General features: G+C 46.9%; 1 protein-coding gene across 4 annotated transcripts in view; it reads right to left on the minus strand.

The window, feature by feature from the left end:
• Window positions 1-25,367, minus strand: part of VPS13A (vacuolar protein sorting 13 homolog A) — a 2,146,181-nt gene that overhangs the window by 1,883,362 nt on the left and 237,452 nt on the right. For all 4 annotated transcript variants that reach the window (XM_086961343.1, XM_086961342.1, XM_086961345.1 and 1 more), the window contains exons 10-12: window positions 15,863-15,920; window positions 1,416-1,543; window positions 995-1,101 (exon numbers count right to left, since the gene is read on the minus strand). In XM_086961343.1, coding sequence (XP_086817469.1) covers window positions 995-1,101; window positions 1,416-1,543; window positions 15,863-15,920 — 293 coding nt within the window. The remainder of the gene's footprint in view (window positions 1-994; window positions 1,102-1,415; window positions 1,544-15,862; window positions 15,921-25,367) is intronic.

Here is a 25,367-nt window from a genome sequence, read left to right on the forward strand (position 1 = left end):
CACGTTGGTAACCTCCCGCCTGGACTACGGCAATCTCCTGTACCTGGGTGCTACTGTCAGATGTCTGCGGCGCTTGCAATGCAGCAGCAAGATGAATTCTCATGCCCTCTAAGGGTGCTTCAGCGACAAGTGCGCTGGCTTCCTTGCACTGGCTCCCTATTAGGGAAAGAGTACAATTCAAGGCTTTGTGTGTGAGCCATCGCATTTTACAAAGAAAAAGACCCACATACTTGTATGTTTTTTTAACTCCCTATGCACCTACTAGTTTGCTATGGTCCAGGGGAACAGGCAGGGTGCAGGTCCCCAAAAATAAAAGAGCCAGGATAGGTGGACGATCGTTTTGTTATCTAGCAGCCCAGTTGTGGAATTCGCTTCCTCAGGCTGGAGTGTTCAGAATCCATCTTTAGGAAAGTTCTGAAGACGCACTTATTTCCAGCTTCTTAATTATTGCCAGTTTTGGTTGCTGCTACGGTTTTCATTTTTTTGATACCGCAGCATGGGGACACACTGGCCTCAGTGTAACCAGGCGCTTTATAAATGTAACTATTATTATTATTATATATGATTGTGTTTCCGGGGTCCCGCGCATGGGCGGGAATATTCTAGTGCTTATGACTTTGATGAGGATACCCCTGGAAGAGAACTAGGATTGCAGGTAAGTAACTAATCTGTATATCCTACTCATAACTAAAGGATTTTAATATGGGTCAACTAGGTGGACTTTAACAACACATTCTATTTAATGCATCTAGAAACGTATGCAGTATGGATTATGTACATTCAACCTAGGCAGAGAGCAGTTTCAGATCACAGTTCTGTGATGCAAATTCTTATTCAAAAAGTATTTCGATGGCATTATAATAAACGTTTACTTGGCTGTGGCAACACTGCAACCATGTCAAAAAGTTATGCAACAGACCAGCAGGGTCCAATCAGTCATGTAAAACAAGAGTTATGAATGTAAAGTATGCTGAATGTCAATGGTGCATCTTACCATATGGAGGCGTTGTTGTGTAAGGGAACGTCAGGTCGGAACTTCCTGTACGGCAGGTTTCGAGTCATCATGTCAATGGACTCCAGAAGCTCCATTACACTGAGGTACTGAAACCAAATAACGTGGTATTGCAGTTTATTAGTGCTGTCCCAAAAGTCTAATGCAATGCTTTATTTCTCTTGGTGGTTTTCAAATCATTAGGTAAAAGCATTTCTAGCACACACAAAGTTCCTGTTCACATTTTTTCACTAGGGAGTTTTCTACGAGAGGTAGTTTTATAATTAGAAATGTAAAAATGCAGCTCTTAAGGATGTGTTATGATGCAAAAAGAAATCTGGCCATTGATAGCTATGGATTAGATACAGCATCTCCATTACAGTGAAGCTCATTGTAGCCAAAAACCAAGTTTTAAATCTCATACCTGGGGTTTGTTTAAATCAATGGCTATATCCTGTAGATTTACATCCAAATCCATTTTTGGTGAAGAAAAGTCACAGTCAGCTCGAGGATTCATGCGCAGTTTGGCTTTAGCTGAAATTGGACGGAATACTACAAAAAAATAACATCTCATTTTAGAAGAGAAACGTTGCTTGCCTTTCAAACCAAATATGTGTCTTCATTTACTGAAGCAGCAACGCAGTCAAAGAAACCTCTTCTTACCTTCCAGATTACATGTCTAGTGAAAACATTTCTGATTAGGTTTTATAACAAAAACATTTTTTTAGACACTTGCAGCACAACATATATACTTTTCCCCGTCTTGTCTCCTATTTCTTTCTTGTACCCCAATGGAACTAAACGTTGACTGGCTAATTTTATTAACTGACACAATATACAAATGTGTGCACATTTGTATGTAATCAATCACAAATTACCCTATACCTTTTACAGCTGTCAAAACAGGTCTATGTTCTGTAGTTTACTTATGGAATATGTTACTTACCCATAAGCATCTGTTCTGGCACGTAGGGTCGTAGATTCACATGCTTTGCATACTCCTGCCATCTAGTGTTGGGTCCGGATGCTTGCAAGTTTTCTTAGAAGAAGTCTTTCCTAGTCACGAGGTAAGGTGACTCCTCCTTTCAGTGATAACGTACGAGCATCGACTCCATTTTTAAGATTGTTTTCCCGCAACAGGGTGAGAATGGAGTAAGTGAGTGCAGTATAGATATGTCCATGCATATGAATGTATAATAAAGAACTGCAACAACAATAGGTGCCAGGGCAGGCCGGTGAGCGCATGTGAATTTACAGCTTAACATGCCAAGAAAAGATGCTTACTGGGTAAGTAACATAATCTGTTCGAGGCATGTGTGTTGTAGATACCCATGCTTTGCATAGACTACAAAGCAGTATATTCCCAAAGCAGTGGTTAAGCTGTAGATGTTGCATTTGTTTGAAACAGTGTTTTAAGTACTGCTTGGCCTACATTAGCTTGTTGGCATGCTAACACATCTAAGCAATAGTGTTTGATAAATGTGTGTGGTGAAGACCATGTAGCTGTCGTACATATGTCAACTAGAGGAATGTTACCTAAAAAGGCCATAGTAGCCACTATTTTGTGAATAGAATGCGCTGTAGAGGGTATGGATAAAGTACTTTTAGCTTTTGCATAGCATGTTTGAATGCATTTAGCAATCCATCTTGAAATGCCAGATTTAGAGTAGGGATATCCTGTGTGAGGTGGAGCAAATGCAACAAACAGTTGTTTTGTTTTGCGAATATCTTTGGTCCTAACTATGTAGCACAATAAAGCTCTTTGACAACAAGCGTGTGAAAAGCCCGTTCTTCTACAGAATCAGGTTGCGGAAAAAACATAGGTAACTCAACTGACTGGTTTATATGAAAATAAGAAACCACTTTGGGAAGGAATTTAGGGTTGGTGCAAATAACTACCCTGTCTTTGAGAAGCTGAAAGAAGGGTTCTTTCAAGGTTAATTCCTGCTGCTCACCAACTCTCCTTAAAGAAGTGACCGCAATGAGGAAAGCAGCTTTCCATTAAAGAAACTGCGAATGGAAATTATGCAATGGTTCAAAAGGTGGACCCATTAGCCTTGTAAGCCTTGTAACTATGGTTGACAGGCCCATGTGGGAGCTGGTAGAATTAGTGTGAGGGATGTTTGCCTGAGCTTCTTGTCAGACAAGAATGAGTGAGAGAGGCGGAAAAGCGGAGGCAAATATCCCTGACCGGTTCATTCATAGGGCATTGCCCTCTGAGAGCGGGTGTGGGAACTTGGAGCTGAATTTTGGGCATTTTGAGTTGTTGACTGTGGCGAACAAGTCTATTTGTGGGAGTCCTCATTGTTGGAAGTATGGAAGGGGGATCAAGTTCCCAGTCATGAATTTGCTGTCTCTTTCTGCTGAGAAGGTCGGCAATCTGATTGTTTACCCCTGGAAAGTGTTCTGCCAGAAGATAAATCCTGTGATGGATTGCCCAATTCTAAATGGCTTGAGAGAGGTGTGACAGTTGGAGTGTGTGTCCCCTGTTTTGTACATAGTACATTGCTGTTATGTTGTCCGTCCCGACTAGGACAGCTTTGCCTATCAAGTGAGTTTGAAAATCTTTGAGCGCTAGAAACACTGCTAGAAGCTCTAGATAGTTGATGTGAAGGCTTTTGTGCCTGCTGCTCCAAAGGCCTTGTATTGTATAATTTTGGAGATGGGCACCTCAACCTGTTAGAGATGCTTCTGCTGTGAGCACGATCTGTGGAATAGGGTTGATGAAAGGCCGTCTTTTTCATAAATTGTGTGGGTTCCACCACTGTAAAAAGCGATGGGTGCAGCCGTCTAACAATTCTAGATCGGTTAATTAACCCTGCGACTGGTTCCACTGATGTGCCAAGCACTCTTGTAGAGGACGCATATGGACTCTTGCATGGGGTACAATTGTGATGAAAGCCGCCATAATTCCTAGCAGATACATGAACACTCTGGCTAGTAATGTTTGGTTGGATTGAAACTGTAGTATCCTAAACTGAATGTTGTGAATTCTGGCTACATTGGGAGAGGCTAGAGTTTTGATAGTGCCTTGAGTGGCCCCTAGGTCAGATTTCACCTGTGAAGGATGCAGGTGAGATTTCTGTGCAGTGACCGTAAAGCTCAGTTGATGAAGTAGGTCTATTGTGGTCTGAGTGTGTTGCAGACCTTTTTGGTAAGTTCTGGCTTTTATGAGCCAGTCGTCTAGGTAGGAGAAGACGTAAATATGTTGTCTTCTGAGATGAGCTGCGACTACTGCCAGGCATTTGGTAAATACTCAGAATAGTAGTTACTCCAAACGGGAGTACTTTGAATTGGTAATGTTTGCCTGCTATCACAAATCTGAGGTATTTGCGATGAGCTGGATGAATTGTAACATGAAAATATGCATCTTTCAAGTCTATAGTAGACATAAAATCTCCCTTCTGTAAAAGTGGAAGTACCTGTTGAATGGTTACCATGTGACGGTGCTCTGACAGTATATATTGGTTTAACTCCCCGAGATCCTAAATAGGTCTTAAGGATCCGTCCTTTTTGGGAATCCGAAAATAGAGAGAGTAAACCCCTGAACCTTGGTACTGTATTGGAACTGGTTCTATGGCTCCTTTTAATGAGAGAGTTTGCACTTCCTGTTCGAGCAACTGCAGGTAGTCTGGAGACAATTTGTGAAAGTGAGGCGGAATGTTTGGAGGATTGGTGGTAAGCTCCATGCATTAAACATGTTATCTAATTCCGATCACCCATTTGTCTGTTGTTAGAGATTGCCAAATGGGGAGAAATTGCTGAGTCTTCCTCAGACAGGTGTGGTATGATCGGAGGGAAGCATAGGGAGTCACTGCTTATTACGGGAAGGTGAGTTATGGAGTGTCGTGCCCTTACCCCTGCCTTTAGAGTTGTTTCCTCTATATCCTCCTCGTAAAAAGCCTCTTGAGGAAGATGACTGGTTAATACCTTTGTAAGAGGAGGTGTTCTGGTCTGAGGGTGTGGTTTTGGTCCCTGCTCGGTAAAAGGAGTGATGAAAGGAGCCTCTGTTTGAAGGAGACTAGAGTGCTTCCATGGACTTAGCGACTTCAGTGCCCTTTTTCATTTTCTCAAGCGCCTGATCGACCTCAGGACCAAAGAGATGTTTTTTTATCAAATGGTGTATTTAAAATAAACTGTTGGACTTCCGGCTTAAACCCGGACATCCTTAACCAAGCATGTCTTTTGATGCTAGTGTTGACCTCTCTAGCTGCGGTATAAGCAGCATCTAGAGCGCATCTAAATTAACAAATTTGAAATTAACTTTCCTTCATTCACCAAATCTCATGCTTTTGCTTTATGCTCATCCTGGAGATATTGGAGCAATTGCTCAATTTCATGCTTGTGTGCCCTGTCATATCTGGCCAAAAGGCAATGCGTGTTTGCAATGTGCCAGTAATTGGCAACTTGAGCAGCTATGCTTTTGCCAGAAGCACCCATTAGCCTGGATTCTTTGTCTGGGGGAGGAGCGTCCCCTGAGGTTTGGGAATTAGCTTGTTTGCAAGCATGGACACAACCAGTGAGTCTAGTGGCAACAATATGCGTACAGGCACAGGATCTTTGAAAAGTCTATCAACATGTCTCATCAACAAAAAATCCTCTTCCAAGGATTCTCTGTGTAGTAACACCTCATGGTTTTCTGCAGCCCTGGCAATGAGTTCCTGATAAGATACATTGTCATCAGGTGGAGATGGCTTGACAGGGTAAAGGTCTGGATTGTTGTCTTGTGGAGAGTCAATTGTGTAATCCTTCCATGGATCTACTGGTAAATGCGTGTCCTCCTCGTTAGTATCGTCCCCTCCATACTGAGATTGTGGGGAATCCAGAGGTGTGATGTGCAAAGGATGTAAAGTCGGGGAAAAGGGTGGTGGAGTTGATGTTTGTGCTGAATAAAGAGCGCTGGTACCAATAGTCTTCTTTTTTAATGGGATCTTCTAATGACTGTCCTCATCAGGAAGCTTGCGTTTACGAGGCAGCTTGGTAAGAATATGACCCGTTTTTGGGTGAATATAAAGTCTCTTCTGTTTGGGATCCATTTTCAGTGGAACAATGTCTATATTTGAATCCATAGGGACATCTTTCGTTTTCGGCACCAACGTTTTCAGTGCCGATATGGCCCGGCCTTTGGGTGCAGAAGATTTCAGCTCCGAAGGTGGTTTAATTTTCGGCTTGGAGGATTTTGGCTCTGGGACAGATTTTGACTTAAAATCGGAGGGCTTTGGTTCCGTAGAGGGTTTGTGTCGACTCGGTCCCAAGCCGGAAGGATACGCCATCTCGGTGCCAACCTTGGCCAGAAGGCAGAGGTGGTGCCGCAGCCTTAGGTTTTTTGTGAGTGAGTTGATGGGGCAAGGGGTCTTCTGTACTCATGTCACCTTGTCCCTGTGGAAGTTCTTCGGCTTTGAGGCCTATATGGATCTCTGAATCAGACTCACACATGGAGAAGGTCTCTTCCTCCGCCACTGATACCCCAACATCTTTTTGACCGGACTCATCACCGAAGATATCTGACGTGTTTTCAATGCTTTGATGCTGTTTCTCGAGACGTCAAGCCAGACTACTGCAAAGGGTTTTCTTCGACCGAAACGATCTGCAAGCCTGGCAGTCGTCTTCTTTGTGCTCCGAAGGCAAGCGCAAGCTACACACCTGGTGTGAGTCAGTGTACACATACTTTGCGTGGCACTGAGGACAGAATTTGAACGGTGTCCGTTCCATCGTCAGAGAGCTGGACCGACGAGGATGGACCTAAAGGCCGTCCACGAAGCTTTCTGATCGAAAAATAGATTTGGTTAACTGAAACGATACGCGGAGAGGTGGGAAACGCGTATAAAACAATACAGTCGAGGGTAGAGAGTATTGCGCACCAAGGGGAACCCGAAGAACGGTTTCGAACCGGAGCGCAGCGATCCACGTCCAAACCCAATGACGGAAAAAAAAAAAAATATATCAATGAAGTCGATGCTCATGCGCACTATCACCGAGAGGAGGAGTCACTTTACTTCGTGATTAGGAAAGACTTCTTCGAAGAAGTACAACTTGCAAACATCCGGACCCAATACTAGATGGCAGGAGTAGGCAAAGCATGTGTATCTATAGCACACATGCCTTGAACATACATTTACACCTCACAAGTGATCTTCCACAGGAATAAATGAAAAGCAGGACACTGCCACAAAAATAAGGATGCCAAACACATTAAAAACAAGTGAGTTCAGCATTTTCATATATATGATGACATGATTTAAACAGGTGCGCCTATAGGAGGTTTCACTTCATTCATATCTGCTTGTTTTTGCGATCTCTATCAGTAGAATGCTATGGGAAAGAGAAGTAGTTCAATATTTTCTTCAACGTGATTGAACCGTGGGCCTTAGAGGAAAAAGATGTTTGCTCACCAGCAGTAAATCCAACACTACTAGGGCACATTCTCTGTTCCATTATCAATTACTAAGAAACATGTGCACCCCGAGATATAAACTTTCTTGTATGAAGTTATGTAAGAAACTTTGCTGAAAATGTAGGGAGTTGACAGTAGCATCTCTGGGTCATCTCCACCCTACATCTTTGCTCATCTCACCTTTCAGGTCCAGGCATCAGAACAGATGACATGGAAATTCTGAAGGAATGATGACAGTGAAATCTTGTATAGGCCTCAAGGTGATTGGTTATTCAGGCCTTTCTAGTCAAATTTAGCTCAATGGCAGGCGGAAACAATCTTAGTAGATGGACGCCTAGCTGCCAAGATAACATTTCAGACTTCAGGCAGAAAGTTGAAGGCTATCAACTGTCGCTACTGAATCTCCACGTAATAAGGTGGATTGTTGACAGGTTCAGGTGGCGAACCCTCCCCTGCTGCTCCAACAGAAGATACTCCCAAAGGGGCGGCCTGATCGGAGGACCGATGACAATACTCAACAGCTCGAGATACCAGACTCCCCATGCCCAATCTGGAATCACAAGGATGACTTGAGCCTAGTTGTTCCTGATCTTCTTGAAAACTCTGAGCAGTAAGGCGTACAGAAGGCCTGACTACACTCGAGGCAAAAAGCATCTTCGAGTGAGAGTCACCTTAGAAACTCCAGGACGCAGAACCACTGGCATGGTGCCTGCTCAGCGGTGGTGTCCAGATCTAATCAAGTATCTCCCACCTGCTGAAAGAGACCTTGCAGCATCTCGGAATGAAGACACCGTGCACTATCCACTAGACAGTGTCGGCTGAGTTTGTCCACTCTGGGGTTCAGAGAACCCGCCAGATGCGGAACCACCAGGGATATGCCCTGCTGTTCCAGCCACGCCCAGAGACGCATGGTCTCTTGACAAAGGGGCCACTATCCCAGCCCGCCCTGCCTGTTGCAGTACCATATGGCAGTGGTGTTGTCTGTGAACACTTGCACTAGCCTTTCTTGGATAGAGGGCAGAAAGGCTTTCAAAATCAATCAGATCACTCAGAGCACCAACAAGTTGATGTGGAGTCCGGATTCCGCCAGAGACCAGAGTCCTCTGATTTTTACCTCTCTCAGGTGGCTGCATCGGTCACTACTGTCAGATGTGGTAGGGGAAGAGAGAGGGGTCTGCCACTGACACAATCGCGGTTTGTAGTCCACCACTGTAGGTCTATTGCAGTTACTCTGAGATTTGAACCATGTCGGAGAGATTCTCCTGAAGCTGCACCCACTGAAACCTCAGGTTCCACTGCAGAGCTTGCATATACCAACTGGCATGAGTCTCAAGCAGGAGGCAATAAGACCCAGAAGCCTCAGAGTCAATCCCACAACACCTCCAATGGAAGGGAGCATCTGAAATGGAGTCTGGTTTGATTTTGGCACGTTGATAAGTGAACCCCAATGAATACAGCAGTCTGGAGGTGGGAGACAACAGCCCGGGGGGAGCACACCTTCACCTGCCAGTCGTCAAGATAGGGGAAGACTGGCACCCCTGATTGCCACAGATGAGCTGCAACCAGCGCCATCACCTTGGTGAACAGCCAAGGGACACAGGTGAGGGTAAAAATTAGTACAGAGAACAGAAAATGCTAGTGGCTCACCATGGACTGCAGGTAACAGCTGTGAGCAGGCAGGCAGGGAATGTAGAAGCATGCGTCAAGCTATTCCAATTCTATCATTCAGTCTCCAGGGTCCAGGACAAATAGGACCCGAGTTCGAGTCAGCATCTTGAATTTCCCCTTCTTGCGGATAGAATTGAGAGAGCGCAGGTCAAGGATAAGACAAAGGCATCCATCCTTCTTGGGCACCAGAAAGTAGCAGGAATAGTAACCATGACCTATTTTTGGTGCTGGCACTCTCACTATGGCTCCTTCGGCCAAAAGAGCTGTCACTTCCAGGCGGAGAAGAGATGGGTGGTGCTCAGTCAGCCTTTTGTAAGTAGGTGGCATGGAGGGAGGAGTAGTCTTCAAGGTGAGGGAGTAGCCCCTTTGGACAATCTACAAAACCTACCTGCCTGATGTTCTGGACAGCCAGCGGGGCATGTGAGGGCGAATCCTAGCACCTACTGGGTGCCTAAGATGATAAGTGGGCAGAGTAGGAGGGGTTGGAGGCTGCAGCAGCTGGGGGGGGGGGGGTCAGGGAAGGTCGAGGTGATACAACAGGCGCTGATGCGGATCCATCTGCATTTTTCTGGGGCCCACCTGGCACCAGAGCTGCCGGTGAGGATCCAGGATTGGACCAACCAGAACCAGCGGTCCCGAAGGCATGCCGGAAGGAACGGAATGCCTAAAGATGAGGTGCATGGGGGCATAGAACTCTCGCAATTGGGCGGAAGTCGCTCCAGCTCCCAGAAACTCTGGGGGCGTGGAGCCGACCCAGGCACAGGCTCAACCGCGGAGCCAGGCCTCAATTGACGATGCTCTCTCGTATCTTTGGCCAACAGATGAGGTGAAGACAAAGCACACTTTTACTTTATCTTGTGGGATTCGGACTTACCCGAATGGCTCAACGACTGTGAATGCGAAGTAGACCTCGGGCTCCGCCACTCTCCCAGGACCTTCCTCTCGACTGTGACTATGAATAATGTAGTGTTGCCCATTGAGCTGCCATAAGCTTGCTGGAGCACTCCTTCAAGTCATTCTGGTGCTTGGCACAGCAGTTGGGCCGGCCTCTGGGTCGTGATCCCATTCGAGGAACCAAAGGCATACAGTGTGTGGGTACGTTACCAACATCTGTCGGTGACAGGTGCTGCAGGGTTTGAAGCCAGCCTTCTTGGAGGACATACCTGCCACACCAGGATGTATACCTCAAAAAGAACTTTGACAAAATGTCGACAAAATCTAGTCGACAAGTGACTAAGAGGTAGCTCTTCCGGGACCTGTGCTGGCTGGCAGGGAAAAAAAAAGAACTTACGTGAGCACGCCTGAGTGGAAGCTATGTAGGAACCAATAACACCACTTCCAGCGCAGATAACACCAATGATGCATGCAGAGCTGAACAACGTCACCTACACCTACAGGCATACAGGGGTACTGTTCATGAAAAACTTCCAGATCCATTCTGACCCCTTGGGGTAAATTCTAAGGTAAGGAATCTGTGGCTAGAAGTCTCTATCAGATTTGGAAAGCAACAAGAAATGCGTGTAGGAGTCGCACAGTTCCTTGTGTATCATGGCAACGGGAGATGAAAAATCCAAAGAGCAAACGGGGTCCTGATAGGTTTCTTGTTGGACATAGATTTCTGCAAACTGTGGCTTATGGCTGAATTTATTAGTTATATCAATGTAAAATCTTATAGCCACTTTTAGAGCAAGTTTATGCTAGGTTTGCTGCATCACATAGTTACAGCACAGAAACCGAAGTCCAAAAATCTCTTTTCTTGTTTGAAATATAAATCAGTACAAACCAAGGAGGCTGCAAAGGGAAACACTTTGTTTCAGTGAAAAAAAAGGTATGGCTTGTAATATGGATTCAACGGGGTGGAGCAAAATGTATTAAGAGAGACTGTCTTCCAAATCACAGACCTAAACTAAAGTGTATCTACAGGAGACTGAACCAGGGACCTGCTGCTTCAAGTTGCATATTCTTATCAGAAATACACTGAGATACAAACATGAAAATGTGCCCAATTAGGAAGGACTGAGAAGGGATTATGCTAGGATCACTTTTGGTCAAAATGTGGAAATCTTTACTTACGCCCATTATCCATGCCTCTCCTTCTGAAAAGAAACACCTTAGCTCATTTATAGAGAAACAACAGGGACGGCAAACCTGAAAGATGATTTTAATTACGTACTACTTTAACACATTGACAAGCTTTTTTTTGTTGTAATATTTCTTTATTAGGTTTATATCTCTAGATCATTAAAACAAGCAAGGTACAAACATACAGCTTAACCGCCTCTGCTGAGGTGGTTCGTAAAATAGCAACAATGCAAGATCAGTCATATAGCGATGGTTAGGATTATGGAGATTCCTTTGGCGACCATATTTGCAGCTTCAGTTTCACTTAAACATAACAACTGTAAGAAAGAACTCACCGCCCCTCACTCCCCCCAGCCCCGCCACCCCCCTCCCCCCCAACACCCCCTCCCCTCCCCTGCTGCCAGGTCCGTGGAATTGAGGTCTAAGTTACATAATCCCTATGTTGGGTCACTGTGTGTTTCTCCTACGTGCTCTGGGGCCTCCCCCTGCCCAGAGGGCACTGCCCCGGAACTGTCCTGTGTCGACTGGGAGTCTTGTCCCGCCATCTCCTGAAGCATTGCCCCCCAAGCCAGTAGGACCCCAGGTAGTTTGTCATCCCTCCTGGTGTTTCGCATGTGTCCCTCCACCACTAGTGCCCATTCCTGCAGATCCGCCCTACATTTCGTCAGTGACGAAACCTGTTGGGACAACCAATGGATTTCAATGCGTCGCCGGGCTACAACTAGCCGGAGCAAGCCCAGGAGACAAGCACGCAGGTCCAGGTCTACTATCCACCCAGTCACCCTTGTCAGATCCACCAGGATCAACACCCAATACGACTGGATTACAGGGCACGCCCACACCATATGTATGAAATCCGCCTGTGCACTACGACATCTCGGGCAGTGTGCATCTCTGGTGTTATCAATGGCCTGGAGTCTCGTGGGTGAGAGAAGTCATATGTATAATACCATATTGAATTTGCTTGAAACGATTACTCACCGACACCTTCTGCACACTCTTGTGCATTTTTTCCCACTCTCGTGGGGTAATCTCCTGCGGACATACCTGCTGCCATTTGTGTTCTATCGTAAGGAGACCCAGTTTTTTATCCTCCCTTAATGCCCTGTAGAGGTGCGTCACAAACTTGCGTCCCCCTGCCATCGCTATCATTGTAATCAGAGTACGGGTGTGCACCAGAGCTTCCGGAAACGAGGGCCATAGTTGCCGCGCTGTTGCCGCTATTTTGGGGTAGTGCAGAAATTGCCCCGGTCCCAGCTCGAAGGCAGTCACAGCCTCCTGATAAGTGATACATTTATCGTCCAGATAAAGGTCGGACAGCATCAGGCAGCCCCACTCCTTCCACTTAACCGTTGACATGAGCTGTTCTATCCGGGCAAAGGGTGGCATCAGCCAGAGATCCATCTCAGGGGCGAACGGCCTGTCTCGGATTAGGCGGCGTACCACCCGATTCCATATCGTGGCCACCAGCCATACCAGTGGAGGGCCGTGGTCTCGTCGCCCCCTACCCACCAAACTAGCGCTCCCAAATGCCCGTTCCCGTATGTACCTGCCAGTAAGGACCTCTCCCAAGAGGGGTCCGTATCTAGCCATGAGATAGCATGTTGCAGATGTGACACAAAATAATAAAGTTCTAGATCCGGGACTTCTAAACCCCCCGTGCCCCACCTATGTTTCAGAACCTCTAAACTCACCCTACACTGCTTCCCATTCCACAGTAAGTGGACCAGCAGGGAATCCAATTCCCTGAAGACCCGATGTGGAAGTTCATAAAAAGAAACTTGCATTGTGTACAGACAGCGCAGGAGGACCACCATTTTTATTAAGGCAATGTTCCCCATCAGTGAGAGCTTAAGGGTGTTCCAGAAGGTGATACTCCCCTGCAGACCCAACATTATCCTCCCCATGTTATTCTGGAAGAAGGTTGTCTTGTTCCATCCAATCCATATCCCCAAATAGCGAAGAGTGTCTTGTACCCAGGGAAGTCCCATCTCCGGGCGTTGGACCCCTTCCCAGTCGGTCTGCTCTCCAATAGCGAAAACTGTGATTTTGTTTTATTAATTGCAAGCCCAGTAGCAGCCGTAAACTGTGACAGTGCAGCTATCAGAGTCGGCAATGACTGCATCGGCCGATTCAAGTAAGTCAACACATCATCAGCGTACAGTGACACCACGTGCTCCATGTCCCCCACCGTATGCCCTGTCCCTCAAGTACCGTGCGGAGATGACACGCCAACGGTTCCATTGCCAGGGCAAAGAATAAGGGGGAGAGCAGGCATCCTTGACGCGTCCCCCTCGTTATGGGTATTATGTCTGACACGTATCGTCCTGTGCGGACCCTGGCCAATGGCTGAGCATAAAGCAGTTTTATCCAATTTACAAACCCTTCCCCTAATCCCATTTTTAAAAGTACCTTCCAAAGATAGGCCCAACGGATCGAGTCGAACGCTTGTTCGATGTCGAGAAATATTAGGGTGCTCTGCTGGGCTCATCCCCCCAAAGCTGGCATTACGTGGGCTAGGCGACGAATATTCCGCCGCGTATTCCTGCCTGGAATAAATCCAGACTGGTCATCATGGATCAGCCATCTGAGATAGGGGAGGAGCCTACTTGTCAGCACCTGACCGATAATTTTCAGATCCACATTCAGCATGGATATAGGCCTATACAAACCGGGAAGAAGGGGATCCTTACCCGGCTTGGAAATCATAACTATCATTGCTGCCCTCATGGAATCTGGGAGCGAGCCTCGGTCGTCGGCCTCCGCCACGATTTCGAGGAACTTCGGAATCAGGACCCCCTTGCACTCCTTGTAAGTTTGGCGGCTAATCCGTCCATTCCGGGGGACTTTGCTGTCTTCAGGTGGGCTATCGCCGCTCGTATTTCCTCCTCCTACAGGGGGCCTCCCAGTTCCTCCTGACTGCCCGCGTCTATGCAGGGCTGTTGCAATCCCTCAAGATATACCTTCACACCCTCTAGACTCGTGGGGGGCTGCGCCTCGGAGTATATTTTACATAAATGGGTCTGAAAGACGCTATTGATCTCTTGTTGGGTATATACCATCTGGCCCAGATAGTTTTTCAGTGCCATAATCGGAAGGGGTTGAGTTTCCGCCCGAATCAGACATGCCAGCAACCGCCCAGCCTTGTCGCCCTCTGTGTACCATCTCCGCCTGCTGGCAGTTCTATTAAATTTGCCGAGCGAGGCCCGCGTTTCCCCCAGCTGCTGGTGCATGGCGGTCCATTCAGGCCGCCTCTCCTTGTCTGTGGGAAAGTCTTTTTCCAGCGCCGCTACACATTGGCAGGCTTATGTTTAAATATATAGGATGCTTTACCCTGAAACATTTGGCCGAAAGAATGAGTCCCAACTCCTAACAGAACTGTCTAGTAAGTCAAAGTCAATGTGAAGTATTTTCTTAGTTTTAACTTGTAGGCAAACCACTATCAAGTAACTTATTTTTTCATCATCACAATTAAAAGTTGCAGAATGTTAAAGTATATTGTGTGGTTGAATAGAAATCATACAACAAAATAAAACATGAATTTAAAATAGGGTGGTAATTGCGATATATACAGACTCTAAAACGTCATTAATCACGGTCACCCAAGCTATCATAATACATTCAACAAAACCAATTTAATGACTACACTTTTTGAACAACACATTCATAAATAAATAAAAAAAAAAAAATCAGCAAATAATTTCCAACTTTTAGACAATATCGAACTACCCCATAATAGCTTCATATTCCTACACTATTAATTTCATATGACAGCATTCTACAGAGTTCAAGGGTAAACAGAGAACAGCCACGCATGGGGTAATCTCTCCTTGCGATGCCCACAAAAACCGCAGCCAATAGCTTGTTCAGCATATTATTTTTTCCTGACCTTACCAAATAGAAAGTATACGCAGCACAAATGAACAAATCTACTAGTGGTTGCTTCACTCCTGCTTTCATAAAAATTGAAAGTCAATAATGAGCCCTGCATGTTTTATCCTAGAAAAATCTCAGATATCTTTCCTAAAAGAGTTTAACTTTAGCTTCCTGGTTATCTTTAACTTATTGGTTATCAGCAAGCAAGTCTCCCAGATGCCTGGAGTAAAAGTGCACTTCCAGGGGGGCAAATGGAACAGTGCTAAAATAACCTTTTAGATTTATATTTAAAGATCAGACACTTGTAAATTTGATTGTGACTGCAATTGATAGTCATAAAATTCATATGTTCAATTGATACTGCTCTGCGTTTCTGTTGGCTTTATGAACCAACCTAAACATAAACCCTAAAAAACATTCTCTGGATAGGAGCTCCCCCAAGCCTCGATGCATGAAGCCCGAGATCACCTACATTACTCTCCAAATGCCTCTAAAATCAAAGCTACTATGTTACCTGCCATTCGTAGCGGTTAAAATATCTGGTATGATGCATGCTGGAACTGCACTACATGCAAGCATGTGACCATGGACGGCCCACAAGAGTCTGATACAGAAATAATCCTCAAATAGTCACAATAGGACAGTTTATAACTGCCCTCCACTCAGAGCACATGAAGGCGAAGGACCACCAATTATGTACAAAAAAAGTTTTTGATTTGACTTACTTCAGAACAATTCAAGTACGCAGGATTCTATGCTTAATGCCGGATGCACCATAAACACAAATTTAGAGATATATATACAACCATGGTGTAATTATGAAATTAAAAAAGCAGTCAAATACAACTTACCAAAATCATAGTCATCTGGAATCATATTATTAGTTGCAACACCAAACTTTAGGATATTCTGCAATAGAAAACATTTAGGTATAAAGCATAAATTAATCTATACATAATATTAACTTTTTAAATACAATATACTAGTTAATGGTAAGCTCACAATGGTTCTCAAAATACAACATTTCCGAACCCTCGCCAATAAAAAAACGGTTGCAGCACTGCTACTCTGTTTTACACTGGAAGAACTAACTTCATCAGCAGAAATTAGATGGATTGCAAATGAGGCAAAACAATCTAAGGTAGGTTAATGTGAGAAAGAGGGAAGAAGAAGCAAATAGATGGTCTAGAGAAGCCCTATTTGTTTAGAGTACCTCTCTTGCCCGTGACAGCAAAGACATTATAAGAGATGGTTAATTAAGTACCTTCAGTCATATGTTCTTTGGTGAAAAACAAATTGTAGAGTCAGTCAAGAGATAGACATTTCAGAATTTTTGAAACTTTGTCACCTCTGTTTTCTACATAACAAACGTGTAATGTAGAAATCGCACTCCACACCAAAAACATTTGCTTTTCATTGCTATATTTAAAAGTCAGCAGAAGAAATATCCTCAAAAAATCCAAGGAATTAAAAAAAGGAGCAGAACACTGAAGAAGGCACCCAACCAATTGAATTAATTGATGAAATGGCTGTAAGTAAAATCACCCGAGATCTAGGGCACATGCAGGATCAATAACACTGCGGCAGCCATGTGGGTAACTCGATACATCAACAAGTTCACCTCACATCAAATGCACAAGAACCTGCATATTCTACAAGCAAAAAAAAAAGAAAAAGAGAAAGAAGTAATTGATCACAAAACCCTTGGGCGAGATTCACAAATACAGGACCTTGTTAAGTTTGTTTGCAACTCACCTTTTCATAAAGAAGTAAAACGCATCAGGGAACAATTCAAAAACATATTTAATAGAAAATAAATTGAATGGTTCGTGGCACGAGAAAAGTATGAACAATTACCGCCCAATCACAAACATACCGACCCTGGCGAAAATTCTGGAGAAATGCGTTCACGGACAACTTCGCAAACAGCACTTCCAGCTTCTCAACCAATTGCAATCTGGTTTCCGCACAGGACACAGCACTGAAACGGCCATCACTCACATTGTCAATGACGCTCTCACTTTACTTGACCAAAATGAAACCTGCCTTTTAATCTTTCTTGATCTGTCTTCGGCTTTTGACACTGTTAAACATGACAATCTACTCTTCCTTTTGAATGGGGCTCTCTGGGCTGGTCCTTAAATGGTATGCCTCTTTCCTCAACAACCGAACACAAAGAGTCAAACCCAACCAGTCTCTCTCTAACCCTTGTCCCTGCACACTGGGTGTTCTCCAAGGCTCCTAACTCTCCCCTACTCTCTTCAACCTCTTCCTTGAACCACTGACTGTACTTCTTAAAGACTCCAACATCCAATATCACATGTATGCGGACGACACCCAACTTTACATGAAAATCTCCTCCCCTGAAGACATCGAATCTCTTAACGGAACCCTTCTCAACACCATTAACTGGCTTATCTCCAACCATCTCAAATTAAACGCCCTCAAGACTGAATTCCTCCTCATTGCACCCACTAAGAAAACCCCCACTGTTTTGAAATTTCTCTGTAACCTCACCGCCCTCAACTGAACACCGCACATTGTTGACTCCACTAAATCACTGGGAGTTGTGCTAGACAAAAACTTAAACATGCAAGATCACATCAGATCAGCATCCAAAGGAGCGAACTTTCAACTCTGCATCCTCAGAAAACTCAAACCCTACCTTCCCCAAGATGACTTTAAATCGGCGGTGCAAGCTCTTGTCATTTCCAGACTAGAATACGCCAGTGCAACTCTAAGCTCAGTTTAGCACCTATCAGAGCATCTCTAAATGCTGCCACTAGACTCATCACAGGCTCCAAGCAGTCTAAACACATTTCACCAGACCTTAAATCGCTCGACTGGCTTCCCTTTGAAGCTAGAATACAACTGAAGATTGCATGTATAGTGCACTACACTTCAACACCCCAATCTAACTATCAAACAAACTAGAACTTTCGGGTGGCTCCAGGTCAACAAGAAGCTCCGGCACACTGCTGCTCAAGCCCAAGAAATTTAAGAAGCTTAAAACGTACAATTTTACATTCTCTGGCATCTGCCAGAGAATCTGGAACTCCGTTCCACTGGATACAAGACTTATTCCTCCTACTCTTGCCTTCAAAAGGGAAGTCAAAGCTCTACTTCTGAACAAACTGTTCTAATGATCTATGCCCTGAACATGATGCTTTGCTCCTAGTGCCTTTAAGTTACTGATTGTGTACTGTTTGTTCTTGATGTATACGATTTGTTCTTGATGTATATTGCCCTTGTTTTCGCCAGCTCCCTTCTACCTTCCTTTCCCCACCACAATCTCTGCCCTACCCTGTTGTCTACTGTCTCACTGTTTCCATGTTTTCTCTCATCTACTTTTTTTTTTCTTCTTTGTCTATTTGTATCTATGTAAAGCGCTCTGATACCCTCCGGGGTCATGTTCGCGCTATGCAAAACTTTTAAAATAAATAAATAAACCACACAGACAAAGGAGAATGGGTGGGAGGGTTGGGGGCAACCACAGAGATAACAGAGAATGGGTGGGAAGGTGTGGGGGCAACCACTAAGACAACGGAGAATGGGGGGAGGGTGTGGGGTAACCACACAGACAACAGAGGGTGGGTGGGATGGTTGGGGGCAACCACACAGACAACAGAAGGTGGGTGGGAAGGTTGGGGGCAACCACACAGGCAACAGAGCACCCTCCGGCAACTACACAGACAAAGGAGAGTGGGTGGGAGGATGGGGGTCAACCACACAGACAAAGGAGAGTGGGTAGGAGGATTGGGGGCTACCACACAGACAACGAAGAGTGGGTGGGCGGGTTGAGGGTAACCACACAGACAAAAGAGGTCGGAAGCAACCAGACAGGCGATGAGGGTCAGCGAGAGGGGGCTGGGAAATAGACAGACAACAAAGGTTGGGTGGGAGGGAGGCATGGAAGGTAAGCAGATGGACAACGTGGAGAGGTGACAGCAACAGCATGGGCAACTGAAAGTGGTCAGGAGGGGCTATGGTCGAGAACGTGGGCAACAAAGGATGGTCAGGAGAGGCTAAGGCAAGCAGACGGACAATGGAGGATGGGCGGGAAAGGCTGGAGTGAAGTACATGGACAATGGAGGGTGTGGCAGGGGGCCGGACCAAACACAAGGTGGGAAAGAACACAAAGGAGACAGCTCATACACTGGGGCGTGGCCAACCAAGATGGCCGAGCGGACGTAATCCGCGTGGGCTCCGCAGTGTGAGTCACAATATCACATGGAAGAACGCATAGTGAGCATAAGTAGGAGCATGGAATCGTCCTAGAGGGCTACAGTGACCTGGCAGCCATCGGCAGAAGCAAAAAAATCCAGGCGGAATAGCTGATGCCAGCGGGAGGTGCAAATTGGTGGGAGTAGAGCAGGCCGGAGCAGTAAGCAGGGTCCGGAGTGGCATCTCACAGGGAGAAACTCCAGGGAAGCGGCAAGTGATGGCAGGGGAGACCTAGGACAAGCCTAAGACGGTGAAGGAATGCAAAGGCGGTCCCCCTCCCACTCCAACTGACTTTTTTGTGCACTGACAGGAGGGTCTAGATACCACACCACGCACTAACTGGTTTCACAGTCGAGCCGCCTCTATGCCACTGAAGAAGCCCCAGCAAAACAGGCTCCCAGCTACTTTTCACTGGCAGAGGCCCACCAAGAAACAACTTCATGGCCTTTACCAAGGAGGACCTACTTTTCTCTCTGCAGAACTTCAAAACGGAATTAAGGGAAGAGCTGAGAACTGATTTGACTGCGTCCATCGAAACCTTGGGAGCGGATATCAACGGTCGTATATTATCTCTCCAAAGTGTGTTGACTCTGTGGGCTCTAGGACATTGGATTTAGAAGCTAGAGTGCAAGACCTGGAGCAACAAGTGCACAATATGACAGAAGCTGCTCATCTCAGCGGAACACAGCTCCAGTCGACCATCCTTAAGGGCAAAGACCTGGAAAACCGTTCTCGTAGAGACAACATTCGCAAATGGAATATGGCGGAATCAGTGGAAAAAAATGTCCATGTCCCTTTGGTGTGGTCGCTCACACCAAAGGGACAGGGCGCCAGAAAGACAATCAGTCAAAATCAGGGTTTCCCTTTGGGTATGGAAGAATATCAACACTTGAATACACAACTGAATTGGCTAAAAACCACACAATCATTCATCCAGTTGAGACTAATATCACCAAGTAGCACTATGAAACTGTATAAAATGACGACACTTTTATTCAAAAAATTGGAAGATTTCTTTAAAACGCATTTAATGTAACAATAAATATGTGCAAAACATGCTATACATAGAGTCCTATATTTTGTCAAGTCTATATGAGACTTCAAAGACACACCAGCTTCATTTCATGTGCAATATTGAGAGCATAGTAAGAAACATTAGAAATCATTTTCACAAAGAGGGAGAATATAGTAGACATTATTTTTTGTCATTTAAAACACACTGATTGAACAATAAATCATTGATTAAACCACAGCACTGTATGATCAATAGGGGTCTACGCAAAACCGAGAAGGCACACTACGAGGGGGTCTGAGAGCTTACCTGCGCCACTGGTTCATCTGGGCATCACAACGGCGCTGGGTCCCTGACGCTGTGGTTTCCCCCGCCGCTGAGCTGGTGGCAACGCTCGGACGCGGAGCGGGGTCGAGACTACAGCTCCAAGCCTGCCTCGGGAGAACACCGCCCACTTCCTGTTTGGCGCCACCGGAGGTGGACAAAAACAGACAGCTTCCACGGAGGAACGGGGGTCAACGCAAAACCGAGAAGGCACACAGCGAGGGGGTCTGAGAGCTTACCTGCCCCACTGGTTCATCTGGGCATCACGACGGCGCTGGTCCCTGACGCTGTGGTTTCCCCCACCGCCGAGCTGGTGGCAACGCTCGGCCGCGGAGCGGGGTCGAGACTACAGCTCCCAGCCTGCCTCGGGAGAATACCGCCCACTTCCTGTTTGGGGCCACCGGAGGCGGACAAAAACAGACAGCTTCCTCCGCGTCGCGGACGGCGCCGGGCAGAGCCCAGGCAGAGGGCGGGCAGAGGGCGGGCAGAGGGCGGGCCGTCTGTGGCCGTCCAGGGCCGAAGGAGGCCGGGCTGGGCCACCCCATTAACATATGTTGCTGATAATAGGTAAGCGCTGTGAGAAGTTGGCCTGATATGCAGTGCTCACTATTCTAGTGATCACTATGTATCAGTCCAAACAACCCTTATTGATGATTGGTTGTAAGTCAACCGATAGACCAGCTATCCTAGTAGCATGGACAAGAGCAGTCTTTAGGCTAGACTCTAGAGGGCGTGTTAAGCCAGCTGTTATACCATCACATATACCCCTTGAACACCATGTGAAAGGACACCACACAAGTGTTATGAAAATAAACAGTGTATTTATTTAGATCACAACAGCCCTGTACTCTTTATGAGGACAGGGTACTAAGCACACAACAAAACTCTTACGAAAATACTTTAAGTTGCACAATTTACACAAATGCCCGAGGGGCACGGAAAACCATATACTACAAAAGTGGAATGCGAAATTACTAGCAGGTAAGTACTAATCTCATAGGGTTTGGAATCGCTAGGACTGGCCTACTGAACCTTCAGATTACTAGCAGGAGGCCTAGGGGACTCGGGTGCAGAGTGTGCACTCTCACACGGGATGCAGGACAAAGTCTATGGAGGCTAGTAAAAGCAAAGTTAGTGTTCTCGGGCGAACCCGACTAGGTAGGTCAAAAACGAAAGTGGATCTAGGCACTTAGAGAGTTGTTCTACGCTGGAGCACCGGGGTACACGGTTTACCTAGCCCAGGGGCTGCGGCTGCATAGGGTTCAAGTGTCGTCGGAAACCCTCGTTGACGAACCAGGAGCCTGAAAGAAGGAGTTGCTGGCAGGCGACCAGTGAAGATTGTTCGTTGGATCCAAGCATGGATCGAAGATGGAAGACACCTGTAAGCAGAGGGGACCAAGTCCTGAATCACTAGCCAGTGATCAGATGGGCACCAAGATGGCACCGGATGGAGTCACCTCGACCAGGTGAGTGGGCGACGCTGGGCTCTGCAGTCTCACGGACCAGGAGGCGTTGTCGGCGACCAGGATGGAGGTGCGAGCTGTCCCACGATGGTTGCTGCTGTCGACGTCGCTGGACCCAGGATTGGGGCAACAAGTCTTGGCAAATTCAAGCCCACGCGGTGGACTCAAAATGGTGTCTGGAGTGGACCAGGAGGGTCCGGGGTGCTCCTCTTTTGGAAGGGAGCAAGGGCCAGTCTGGAGCAACCAGACCAGCAGTGTTGTTGTCGTCGTCGGGAAGGCCACAAGCCAGCGGGCTAGTAGCCAGACAACGCGGTGAGCAGCAAAAAGCAGAAGGGCCCCACGCAGATCTGGTGGATGCTGGAGGGCTGCACTTCGGTGCTGGAGCTGCTCAGGGTTGGGGCTTCTCGGACCCCAAAGCACTCACACGAGGATCCCTCGGCGGTCTTGCTGGATAGAAGTCGTGCAGTTCTGATGATGGCCGGTCCCTCGAGGTCTTGTCGCACCTACGGTTCTCAGCTTAGCTGTAGAGGTAGGTAGAGGTCAGAGGTGCCAGGGAAGCCGGGTCTCGTCATGCTGGTCGGTCGGATTCCGGAGGAAGGACGTGCAGCAAACCGCAGTGTTCTTAGATGGTGCCTGCGGATGCAGGGTGACTACTCCTTAGTCACAAGGGAGAAATCTTAGGAAGAAGTCTTGAGTTCCTTTCGTAGAAAGTAGTTTCAGGATTCAAAGATGATCTAATTTGGAAGGGGGCCCGCTCCTATCTTTATACTAAGAAAAGGGGCTGGCACGCGACTAGGTCCTGCCCATGGGTGGGACCAGGAAGGGGGGTGGTTACACCCCTCTCCCATGCCGGACTTTCCCCAGCTCAGGGGCTGGTGTGCCCCTGGAACTGGTTCTAGCCGGCAGATGCATAGTGAGCACCGGGGTGCCACTTGCAGTCACCTTCCTCTAAAGCCCTGCCTACCCAGGATACACAAAACCCTGTCTGGGATGGTGCTAGCACCGTCCCTGACAGGAAACCCTTTGTCCAAGCTCCCCTCGCTGGAAGGACTCCCAGCTGCAGGGGGTCAGACTTGTGTCTGTGGTGGCAGCATCCATTTTGTGATGCTGAGGCTCGAGTTAACTTTAACCGGGGTTCACAGTTACATACATGTTGTGTCCCTCTAGAAGGGTGGAATGCTAACCCCGTCGCCAGAATTGGCGAGGGGTTAGTATTCCAATTCGTATGACACCTTACTCGACATGTTTTGATAAAGCGATACCAGAGTTGGCATATAACCGCGAGGATTATAATGCAATTAAGAGTATATGGTATGCGTTATCATGGAACAACTATTAGGACTTGGTTCCGCAAGCTGCAACGGGCTCAGCTCATGCCAGAGCACCATCTCACACGATTCCAAGCACTCTGCCGTCAGGATTGTCAAGGCCTGCCATAGGAGTGACTGATGGAATCTGTGTGTCCATTTTAGGGTTAGATATAGGAAATATCGCCAGGAAACCCATGGTGTCAGTGCGCTTTACAAGCACCCCTTACGAGGTATACTATATCTAAAGCAAAGGGTGATTACACCACCTTGCCCCAGCTGTCGTGCAGCCAGTTGTGTCAGATTTAGATGGCCAGCCAGGGGTGGCATAATACATGCTGCAGCCCCTGGTAGGCCCTGGGTACACCTATGCCCTGCGTTACAGGGTCTGATAAGGTGGCCCAGTACCAATTGGATATGTACCTAAGGTACATGGAATCCATTTTAGAGAGAGAGCAGTAGGCCTGGGGTCCTGATTAGCAGGGTCCTAGGTCAACTAAGTCGGAAAATCAGCAAAACACCAGGCAAAAAGTTGGGGGCAACCATAGTCAGGTATCCACCTTCCTACAAGCGCAAGAAAGCCACAAATATGGAGGAGGGCGGGAAGAAAGCTAAGGTTCCAAGACACTCTAATTCCACCATGACATACCTAACATCAGTGGTGGGCGAACTAACAAAGGAAATTGCCAATGCCGAGTTGGAACTGGGTTTGTCAGCCACTCCCTTACCAACCACCGTCCCATCCACCCCTCCAGACCTGGACGGTATAACACCTAATGGCCCCCCCCCCCCCGGTACCATTAGACCCCGTTGTGATTATTGCCGATCCTCCGCTCATATGCCCCACAGCCAAGGAACCTACCCCCCACCCCGCCAGCCAGACAGCCTGTATTGAGGCAGCAGACAATCATCCAACCAACCAGGGGATCGCAGGATAACAACGTTGTTAGCACATGTCCATCAAACTTGCCAAATGACTTTTTTGGGGAAAAATTAGAGGATCTTTTTGTCTCCAGGATTGAACCACTACTCGTTGGGATTGCGAAAGACATTGTGGACACATTAAACACCTGCCTAGAAGGATTACTTAGGAAATGTGCATTAATCGATAAACTCATTAATAACCCCCCACCCCATATGGCCCCACATGACAGCGCAATGCGTCCTGAGGGTGAGGGTCAGAAGAAGGTGACTGGGAGGGGGGATTTGGTACAGGCACCATGTGCGGTTTCGCAACTTAAGAGCAGCGTAGGGGTTAACAACACACTACCCCCAGCCATGGGCGCACCGCCTCTAACATTGGTTGGGCAGTCATGTCCGCAGCACCTGTCTTGCACTCCCGACCCCGTGAGAGCATCCTATAGTAAATACAAACTTCATTTTTATTGGGGTCCCTCCTTTAATGGATGGGGAGGTTGAATCTGCCACGAATCTTATGGCTAAAACTAATAAGTGGTATGCGGACAAATGTTGTGGCGAGAACATTGCAGATGAGATCATCTTTGCAAGGAGGGTGGGTTGGATCGGTAAACAACTGAAATTTATCCAAGGAGATTGTGTGGTTGTTAATTTTAGTAGGGCTAACCTAGCGGATAGACTTTTTTGGGATGGTTCTGATATATCCTTAATGGACCAAATAAGACCTGTCCCGCTGGGTTTTTTCTACCCTCCTCCTGGGCGCATGTCGCAATTTAGAGTCCCAAGGAACAGCAGGATGGGAGGGCGCCCACCCTTAGGGGAGGGTAGGATTAACACTCACACATTCCCACAACCCCCAAGGTGCCCAAATACCCCATCGACCAGCCAACCCCGTGACCTCCAGAACGTTCGAGAGGGTTCGGTGCTGGCCACTGCAAACCGTTTTGCCCCCCTGTCGGGTCTGGAGGACATAGACTGACTATCAGTCGACCCCACCAGTGCGACAGACGAGGTAGGGAGCAAAGCGAATGGCGAAGCTGGGGCATGCAAGTTACTAAGCTGGAACGTGGCTGGGATTAATTCCAAACGTAATGACAAGGGGTGGATT

This window comes from Lissotriton vulgaris, chromosome 3_1 (assembly GCF_964263255.1).
Source record: "Lissotriton vulgaris chromosome 3_1, aLisVul1.2, whole genome shotgun sequence".
Lineage (NCBI taxonomy): Eukaryota > Metazoa > Chordata > Amphibia > Caudata > Salamandridae > Lissotriton > Lissotriton vulgaris.